This window comes from Diadema antillarum, unplaced genomic scaffold (assembly GCF_040938485.1).
Source record: "Diadema antillarum isolate AM-2024a unplaced genomic scaffold, OU_Dant_1.0 seq00002110_RagTag, whole genome shotgun sequence".
In the NCBI taxonomy this organism is placed as follows: Eukaryota; Metazoa; Echinodermata; class Echinoidea; order Diadematoida; family Diadematidae; genus Diadema; species Diadema antillarum.
Genome location: NW_027272752.1, coordinates 74265 through 85046, shown reverse-complemented (window position 1 = coordinate 85046; position 10782 = coordinate 74265). Strand labels below are relative to the sequence as shown.

Genomic DNA, 10782 nt, shown 5'->3' with positions numbered 1-10782 from the left:
ATAAGGATATCGTCTTGTTTGTAAACGAATGACTGTGACATAATATATGAATGATATAATCACTTCGATACTCATATTTCTAATTCTAGGACGACGAGAAAGACTACGCGGTAAAACAGGCTTGGGCATTGTCATTGTATACAATTAAACATTTGTCGCAAGTGATGTACACAAGCTCCATTTTCCAATTGGATATGATTCATTATATATACCATTGATCATGTGCGTACTTCTGATGCATTCATGAACATTTTGTGAAGCCACATTAAGATCTATCTGGTCGGAGTATTATGCAAACCACTGTCCGAATAAAAGTTAAAACAATTTAATGAATGCCAAACGATTAGTTTGATGTAATATAGTAAACGTATAACTAACTGTTACTATTAAAGTTATTACATAAAATATGATATAAAAGTTCAGCCAAAATATTTCAAACAGACTATTTTCCCAAATAGAAGTCTTTGTCCATGCAGACAAAGGCCAAAAATGCCCACACTAATCGATACACATGCTTAACGTAAAGAAGCCTCCTATGGGCTCGGTAGCCCTTTAACCCTCTATGGGCCATATTATTTCCTGTCCATTCTATAGATCATGATGTGACAATGTGTACAATTTGTGTACATTTTGACTCATCGGCACAGACGGGGTATGAAAAACATTAAGCCAAGACGATCAGAGCAAGAAGCCTTTCGTCTTCACAGCTGTATTCTGCCTGAGCGTGTCCCGAATTCGATACCAGTCATCGAGCACGAATTGTCCCCGTCTGCACTTGATGTGCGTCAGATTCTCCACCTCGAGAGGGAGCTTGCATTGCCGGAGCATGATGGGAACAATGCATCGCCGCTTGAGGGTCTCCATGTGGGCGCGCTGCATCTCGTAGCGGCACCAGTGATCTCGCAGCGAGTCGGGCGTGATGATCAAGATGGTGCGATACGAGTTGTCGATGTTCTCGGCGATGTTCTCGGCTATCGTCGCTCCGTATTCGTAATCTCGATAACGAATACAGCCCCTCACGTTGAACGCTCTCTCCAACTTTCGGACGAACGCCACTGTCCACTTGTGATCGATGTGAGAGAAACTTACGAAGAAGTCGTACTTGAAAGGGCTTGGATCCCTTGGGAAGAACTGCGGCATGTAGGAGCTATCCGATCCCTTGACCTCGGAAAGGACGTTGATATACCCAGGTCGTTCGGATGAGCAGTAATCAAAGCGGGAAAGGTCACACTCAAATCCACAGCAGTTTGTACCGTGACTGTGGGTAAATGCTGCTTCAAGCACATTGGCCTGTTTTCTCAACTTCTTGTTGACATCTTTCTCCTGCGCATATTGCAGTTGAGCCCCCTCCTTTTCACCCATATCCTGCAAGCATTGTCCCCATCGCAAGTGCGTGAGGGCGACGTTGAAGTTGTCGTCTTGTCGACACCTCACTGCAAGGCTGTACTCTTGGACGGCACTGTTGTGGTCGCCTAACAGGAAGTGCACGTAGCCAAGATCAGAGTGGTCAGCATGTACCTGCTTGAATTCAAGGGCTATTTCAAATTGCTTTTTGGCGCTAACTAGCAGCTCTCGTCTCTCGGTATCGTCAACGGATAGGCTGCAGTCTTCGGCCATAGCGAGACAGAGAAGTCCTTTGTGACGATTCGCAAACCATGAGGGTTCCAAGTCAAGGGACTGTTCGAAAAGTTTCTTCGCTCTGTCATACTGCTTTAGTAACGTCAGTTCGGAGGCAACTCGCCGAAGGACAATGGGATGGTCGGATCTGATGGACAAAGCCTGCTCAAAGCAGTCCTGAGGAGTATATGAGTTCAAATAAATCGAATCGGGGAGTGCTTGTCCAAGAGTTCTAGACGGCTTCGTCCTCAAGAGAATACCCATGAAGATCCAAGAAAGTGCCCTGTACTCTGAAGGCGCTTCTGATATTTCAGTGACCAAGGCGAAGTGCGCCGCGGCTTCCCTGAAGCTGGCCTCTGTCACGGACGAAGCCGCCTGGCCCATCACCAGCTGGCTATCCCTTCGGTAGAGCGCAAGTCCGTAATCAAAGAGCCACTCTGCCTTCTCCTTCGAGTCCGTTTCCGCGCCGATCTCCACCGCTTTTTTGATGAACGCCGTGTAACTGAAGCAGCGGACGTCCTGCTCAAAATGCCTGATAGCATGGGCGCGGTCTGCATACGCTCTCGCGAGATACAAGGGATTCCTATCAGCCAGCAGCTTTTTCAGTTTCTCAAGACATTCCCGGAAGAACCGCATCCTGGACTGCCTCTTATACAGGACAACCAGATTGCCTGTCGCGTTGATGTTGTTCCTGTCCAGCTGCAAGACCTCGTCGAATTTCTCCTCGGCCTTCTTCTGTTCATCCATCGAATACAAGATATATCCCTGGAGGTTCCGTATCGAGCAGGAGTACGTGGGCAGCTCGGAAAATTCCACCGATCGCTTCTCCAAGACTAACCAGGACTTCTGGAGCTGATCCCTGTTGACCTTCTGAAGTTCGGGCCAGGTGAGATGGCAACCGACCTCCCCTATGATTTCTTGCTCTTCCAATTCATCCATCATCATGTTTGTTGGTAGAGTGTTCCTGACGTCGGAGAACGCTCCTTTATCTCATTCCAGCGAGCGCCGTCGTGGTTTCCTATAGCGAGAAGAAGATTAGGAAGGGATATACAGACACGAAAAAAATAACACTGGTTATCTTTCAATTGAAATTTAGACAAGCACTGCGAGCATGATTCGGTGCTCAGCCGGTGTTTCTTAGATCTATCACCACCTGTAATATTAAATTCATGACCCATTGTCATATGTCCAGTCCAATTCAAGAATCGGTAGGTCTTTATTCTTATTTCCAGTACGTTAAATTTGTTGAAATCAAATAAAAGTCGAGAGAATTCACTTTTCATTGATACGCACGTTCTTAGAAGTGCGTCCTCCCTCCTTGGTTGTTATTGTTGCCATTGAGTCTCGAGTCTCGAGTTAAAAGATATGACGGTCTTTGGTCTGTGAAACATAATAGCATTAATCAAGCGGTAGGGGAAGTCCCGTTCAGTTCCTCAATACTATTGCCCACCTCTCTCTCTCTCTCTCTTTCCCTGTGCCCTCTCCCACTGACTTCCGTTTCCAAAATTAGGAGCATGACTTTGCACATCAGCTGTTTCAGGATTTATTCTCTCGTAACTGTCTCGTTCTCCATAAAGTGATGAATTCCAGGACAACTATGCAGGATCCACTCACGCGGTGAGTGATGATCTGGGAAAATTAATGTTAATTGCACTGTGAACCCCCATGTCGCTATAGACATCAGTCGTCAAGCAAATGCTGATTTCCTTTCTGATGATATCATTTTGATATCATGGTGGTTTTACCATGCTGTACTTTTCAAGACTCATCGAAGAGAGCTCTTTGATGTACACTGTACTAGTATCGTAATCTATTTCATGTATATATACAATATATATTCATGTCATAACAAATGTAATACATTGTATATATATATATATATATATATAATATATAATGTGTACACTATATGTTAATATGTAATATATACATAATTTAATGTTTATGTATGTATGAATATATATATATATATATATATATATATGTATATATATGTGTGTGTGTGTGTGTGTGTGTGTGTGTGTGTGTTGAGAATTCACGTATTGGCTCCACGAAGAAATGAAGAAATAAACTGGTAATGCATTTTTGCCAGTATAGAATGAGCTTATTCTACTCACATTTTCAGCGGCCTCCGCCAAGACTCCTGGAGAAGGCGGAGGCCGCTGAAATTTTGAGTCGAGTAAACCCATTCTTTATTTGCAAAAATGCATTACCAGTTTATTTTTTCGTTTGCACATCATAATATATAGGCCTATGTAGTGTGTACCAGTATTAGTAAGGGAAATGATGACGTTTAAAACGGATGTTGGTTTTAAATTTTTTGCTCCCTTTTAATCAAGCTTTCTGCCTATACAACCCACATTCGGGATCCGGGATCATTAATTTATTGTTCAAAGTCTGAGTCATCTTGTATAACGACAATGAGAGACGGTATGTTCGATTCAGACTCATGATCTGTATTCGGCTTATTCTTTTGTGTTAGAGTCTCCGACTGTGAGTTTCGTTGTAATGTGCAAGTCACACTTTTATAGCATCGGACTTGCAACGGTCTGACTTCAGATGTTACCCAAATGTTTGTCGATTGACACCGACGGTGACTGAGAATCGAAAGGAGCAATTGAAACTATAAACAAAGCCAGAAGGAACTCGACAATATTTGACGACATTAACATCAATATAGACCTATCTTACTGTGTAGGGATCTCTTGAGTATTGCAGGAAAATGTCAATGAGACACCTCGACACTGACTATAACCCCCTTTATTCAGAAGAACTTTCTCATGGTGATTTTCTCATTCAAACGGATATCATTCTTTACCTTACCTCAAGAACATCTTTTCGCGATAGACAACTAGCAATCAATGTGCATAAATCCGATTTTGCATGCATTGCTGAATAACCATGACGCATTTAAACTACACGTATAGCCAGTGGAGTTTGATATAATCCTATGGCAGTGAACTGTATCAAAAAATGATAAACATCCTTGACTGCATCACAATTTACACCGAGAAATCGAATTCACCCGATATGCAAGGTGGAATAAGCATTTCGATCAATACTTACATGGAGTGGTATGTCAGTTTCAACGTTTAACACAGTTCAACAGTAGAGTAGCACTGTCATCAGCATAATTTGGCAGGACTTCATTCAAGAGCATTCAACTTTTTTACTCATATAGTGCTATCGGCAGTAATATTCATCCACAAGTTTGTCACTTTTCCACCGAGTAAAGCTTTACAATGCAGGTTGACAAGGTATACTTGGGAAAGAGGTCGTATATTGCACAAATGCTACTTTTATAACGATATTAATACTCCCATGTTGGCCCCCTATAAGCACTCGAACGGATGCTTCATGAAATCAAAATTAAAGCAGATGCACTGGTAATTGAAGTTCCAAGTCACCGTTGCTCGCGAAGGTGTCTGTGAATTCGAGTAGACGGAGTTTGCTGTGCAGGAAATGAAGCAGCAGGCAGCCAAGTGTATCTTACTGAGTACACAGAGACTCGATTCTAAACGGATGTTTTCCCTGGCCACATGTTTCGGGACTGCATGCCTATCGAGTGTTGCTTACTCTCATGCTTGTTTGATGAGCAATGATCGCGGTTTATAAGTACGTTGTATTTTAATAGCAGCCAAATCTGATGATGAGCGCGCAGCCCTCGATCGGCGTGCGCTGACTGGTAACGAAGTTTTGACCAATGACAAGCCACGAACCACTGAGCACTGACGAATGAGCAACTTACTTCCTTATCGTACCAAGGTTTGCGTGTTTCACGTTTTGCCAGTCAGCAAGAGTGAACACATACGAGACAGCTGTCATCACGCCTATTGCAACGTGGGTGAAAGGGGCAGACGCCTGCAGATTTTTCAAGGAGGAAACGACCATGCCATAGCGTATTTCTATAGCAGTTCTTCGTATCCAACAGTATTTGATGATAATAATAGGCTCCCTTGGGTGTAGGCTATTATGTACCAATTCGCGTTGCGTTTCAATGGATGGTTGATGAATGAAGCCTTATGGTGCGGGGGAACTGTTGCTACAAGCGGTATCAGTAAATTACGCTGCTGGATTTCTTCGATTGATCCTCGCACAGACAGTAGACAGACAGACAGACAGACACACACTCCATCTCTCTCGCTATATATATATATATATATATATATATATATATATATATAATATTATATATATATATATATATATACATACATACATATCCGTAACAATAATCTATCCACTCTTTCGTTCTCTCACAACCTACACTCTATTATCTCTCTATACCTAGTGGCAAGGAGTATATGCATGATATTATAACATGCGAGAAATTAAAATTTGCATGTTCCTCCTTCATGTGACACTGGCTGACAGAAATTATACAAAAAGTAAACCTGGCTTTGTCTGAACATTAAAATTAGAATTGAATTGGATACTGGATAATTCAAGCGTTTCAAAAATTGTCGCGGAGGAAGCCGAACCAATACCGATCAAAGTATATCAACCCCGATCAAAGGCCAAAATCACTGATCTCTATAATGGAACTTCCAAAGAGATCAGTGGGAGAAAATAGGTTGGTTGGGCTTGATCGAGTTATGATCGGCAGTGGGGTCCCATCTTCATCTAGGCCAACTGGTATTGGCCTTCTGGCACCAGTAAATATATAGTTCAGTACCGTGGAACTTGCTCGTCTATTGCTCGCTGTTTCCGATGTGACAGTCGCATCCATATCTGACCCTACACCTGTTGTTGCTTCTTTGGCGTTGTTGCTTCTTTTCTGTTGTTACTGTTGTTGTTGTTGTTGCTGCTGCTGCTGGAGGCCGACAGAGGGTATAGGCACACGATTAGACATGTGTGCGTGTTTCAAGAATCACAAGTTTAATTTTTCCATGTTCACTAGGTATGATAGTTCAGCTATATTATAGTGCTGGGCCTTCTTCGTTAGTAACACTAATACATCGGGTGAGTTGCCAAACACTTCGCTCCTAAATTAGGGGAATTTTGTCTGACGGGCGAGTCAACAGTTGACCAGTGCGATTTATTATTTTTTTTAAGCAGGCCTTCTACAGCAATTACAATACACTAATACAGATATTAGGATACGACCACCAATACAAATCGTAGGTCTTGAACAGAACGACGTAATCCGTTTTGTCTAATTTCAAGGAGAGATTTCGAGAGCTCAGTTGGACGGGGAATACAAGGGAATATATACGATCTGATTCGAAGAAGCCTCATAAGTCATCATATTGAGATCTTTTCATTTGATCAGTTGAATGAATGTCGGCTCGGGATTGCACGCTGCATGAACTATCTTTTTTTTTTTTTTTTTTTTTTTTTGTCACGTACAATACCATTGTGCAAAATGTGCGGTAAATACCATGCTAAACCAAGTGTTATGATTATACGCGGCAGGTACTTTCCCGCCCGAACTCCGGTATAAATAGAATACTGTAATGTATAATGTGGCTTGCACGACTGTCGTTATCCAATCGGCGTACACCGTGCACTAACTAGTATCATAATATTGATTATTATGACGTACTAGTATCGCTCCCCACGTTCTCTGCATCACTGTATACAATATTGTATGTCTGAATGATAGAACCGAGGTTAGAAATGCGTATATCAGGGAAATACCTCCAGAGGGCAATTACCCCCCGACTAATACTGGTTAGTGGAAGGTAAGAGTGAAGATTAGGGTTAGGGTTAGGGTTAGGAGTTTGGGTTTGGGTTAAGATTAGGTTCAGGATTAGTGTTGTAAACCGGGTTAAAATGATGACGCTGACGTTGCCAGTCTCCATGAGTTGAAGTTGCAATGATTTATTGAGCAAATCAAGCAGTCCCAGTCTGCCGATACACGTATAAACTCCGCATTATCCTCAGCTACATGTCGAATACAGAGTGAATAACAGATACAGACCTATTAACTATTCAACATAGCAGAGCTCATAGAGAATACATTTGTAATGTCCATTCTCTCTCAAGTGAAAGTGAAGAATCCAGAATCAATCAAATCTGCGTCATTATATTCACATGAAAAATAAAAGTTGCGTTGTGCCCATGCCAACCACACGCACACTGCGCCATTGGCATGGACACAACGCGCCTCAACGCATTGACGCAACAATAACATACCGCATATTTCCATTTACCACAAACTTCCCCGCGATTATATAACACAACCATGGGTTATATAATCCCAATTACATCATATCATTTTCATAACAGTATACATAATAATACATAACAAAAAATTCCCCGCTTTTCATGTCAAATCATTACACTTTACAGCAATTTCATATAAGAGCGGATTAACAGCACATAATGCTATACAAAAATATACTTCAGGAAAGCGTGTGTTCCCCGCTTTTCCAGTCAAATATTCAAACGTCGATATACTACAAAATTGAACTTTACACATGAAATCTGCCAAGAGCTGAAACTCTTGAATCTCCCAAATTTACAGTGAATCATACAAACTCATATTTGATACATGGCATATGTTCCGCGCCAAGAGAATAACACATCAATATGTTACAATTTTCTTCAGTTCCGTTTCGATGTAGAACTCAGCCGTCCTACATTGTCAGTTATGTACAGAGTATCCGGGAAAACAAGACGCAATATATAGACAAGTCTCTTAATACACATGCCAAATGCATACAACAACTTCCCCGCGATTATATCATACGACCCGTATGATAATAATCGATTTTCTAAAAGTAATGTACTTCTCAATGAATCAATATAACACATATCACGAAATTCACAGTTGAAACAAAGTGAAGTCACAGAATGTTATAATTCACAACTAACACAACTAACTATGATATACGGTAACTTCCCCGCTTTATGTGTCATATCGTCACAGTCAGCGATTTGCTCATTTACAAAACTTCACACAAATTAAGGGATCATTCAAAGCATGAATTCTCGACCAACTATTTCTCATTATCAAACGTCCCTGACTCACTGAACAACCACTAATATTGTCAGAATGCCATGTTGTTCAGCTGCCATAAAAACAATTAAAACAATGGCTAAGTTTGTGGTAAATGGAAATATGCGGTATGTTATTGTTGCGTCAATGCGTTGAGGCGCGTTGTGTCCATGCCAATGGCGCAGTGTGCGTGTGGTTGGCATGGGCACAACGCAACTTTTATTTTTCATGTGAATATAATGACGCAGATTTGATTGATTCTGGATTCTTCACTTTCACTTGAGAGAGAATGGACATTACAAATGTATTCTCTATGAGCTCTGCTATGTTGAATAGTTAATAGGTCTGTATCTGTTATTCACTCTGTATTCGACATGTAGCTGAGGATAATGCGGAGTTTATACGTGTATCGGCAGACTGGGACTGCTTGATTTGCTCAATAAATCATTGCAACTTCAACTCATGGAGACTGGCAACGTCAGCGTCATCATTTTAACCCGGTTTACAACATATGGTGTCAGGAGTGGGATGATGACAGCCTGGCGGATTGCGACGTTCTGACGGTTCATCGAGTTGAAGAACCGTGATCACCGAATAACAGCCTCGAGTATGACGGAAGAACGATCCACGTTTCGCTCCGAGGAGACCTGCTGTTTTGACGACACTTTGGTAGCGGACAGGAGTATGCAGGAGTGATCTTGATGGTGTACGTTGATCAGCCCTGGTAGAGCAACGCTACTCTGTGAGGCAACTTCAAGATGATCAGGCTCGTCGGTAGCAGATTGAAGACTGGAGCAAATGGTGCATCGAGAGTTTGCCGTAGATGTCTATCAGCGCGAGTGTACCACAGGAGCAGCAGGACATCGATCAGGATGTGACAGTTGGAGCTGATGGCATCTCACGCACTGAACAAGACGGTATTTGATAACTTTCGTTTAAACCGATTGGACTTCAGGCAGATTTTGACCTATGATGCCATTTGGGCATTACGTGTCATGTTTGAAAATGGCATGTCGTAATTGGTCAGTTTAACTGCGTAATTAGTCATGTGTGAACAGTTTGTTTATAAGTATGTGCAAAGTGATGATTGCTCTTCGTCATCATATCGACAGGCAATAGGGTTGTGTGTAAATCTCGCTCTAGGCCATGCTCAGATTGAAAAGTTTAGTGGGTATTGTGAAGATGGCACTGAAACACCTTTTTCTAACTGGATGGAAGGATTCAATTTTATTATTGAACCTTTCCATTTCAGTGATGAGGAGAAGGCTTGGGTTTTGGTGAGCAACCTCACGGGGCCAGCAAGAGAGGAGATTCTTTATTGTCTGTCTGACGAGAAGCGGAGGAGTTTCACAGAGATTGTAAAAGCTCTCCGTCTGTGTTTTAGTCGAGAGAATTCTCACTATTTACGATGCTTGCTCTATAATCGTGTTCAACATGATAATGAAGACTTGGCAGACTTCAGTAGGGATCTCATTCGTCTTTATGCCAAATTGGTAGATGCTGCAGACGATGAGAAGGAAGCTGCGGCTCTGAGGCAGCTTAGGGATGAAGCTCTGTCAAATCAGTTTGTCAGTGGAACACGGGATGAGAGAGAACGAATTTTGTTAAGGCGTTTGCACATGAAAAATAGGGGAGGCCGATTTGAAGTGCTTAGGAGAGAAGCACTGTTAGTTCTCCGTGAAGACTGTATGCTAGAGGGGGATGGGTTGAAAACTGGGAGTGCTGATGCTGGAACACAAGGAGTGTTCACTGACCCGGTTGCTCAGCAGCTAGATCTTTCCTCAGACATGTCAGATACAGCTGGACAGGAGAAGGAGGATGCCATATCTACTCTTTTGGATGGGGGATCGCATATTCTGGGTTGCGTTGATGTAGATGAGGGTGGTGCAGAAATTGATGCTGGGGGACATGGACATGAGTCATGTGATGAACAGGTTGATGCAAAGGATTTAGATGCTGGGGTGCTTCTAATTGCAAAACCTGTGGGAGAGGGTACCGAGTGTGGTCCCGAATTATCACATGAAGGTCAGGATGTTCAAAAGCATGCAAAAGTGCAGCCACTGAGCACTCACTTAGCGCCAAAGGAGCGGTCAATTCCAAAAGGGGAGAATATTTCTCATGGTGACATTGTTGTCAATAATGTAACAACAAGGGAGGCATGCATACCCAACTGTAACATGTGGAAGCATGGATGTCATGTTCAGGGAACGGTATGGGGGCCC

At 42.3% G+C, this 10782-nt stretch overlaps 1 protein-coding gene across 1 annotated transcript; it reads right to left on the bottom strand.

Moving 5' to 3' along the window:
* Positions 1-589: 589 nt before the first annotated feature.
* Positions 590-2388, bottom strand: LOC139713956 (tetratricopeptide repeat protein 22-like). Its single transcript, XM_071625680.1, has one exon. The coding sequence runs from the start codon at positions 2362-2364 to the stop codon at positions 679-681; it is 1686 nt and encodes a 561-aa protein (XP_071481781.1). The 5' UTR covers positions 2365-2388; the 3' UTR covers positions 590-678.
* Positions 2389-10782: the final 8394 nt, after the last annotated feature.

What these genes read in the sequence shown, in the direction of transcription:
- LOC139713956 (XM_071625680.1), bottom strand. Translation starts at nt 2,364, where the DNA reads ATGGATGAACAGAAGAAGGCCGAGGAGAAATTCGACGAGGTCTTGCAG.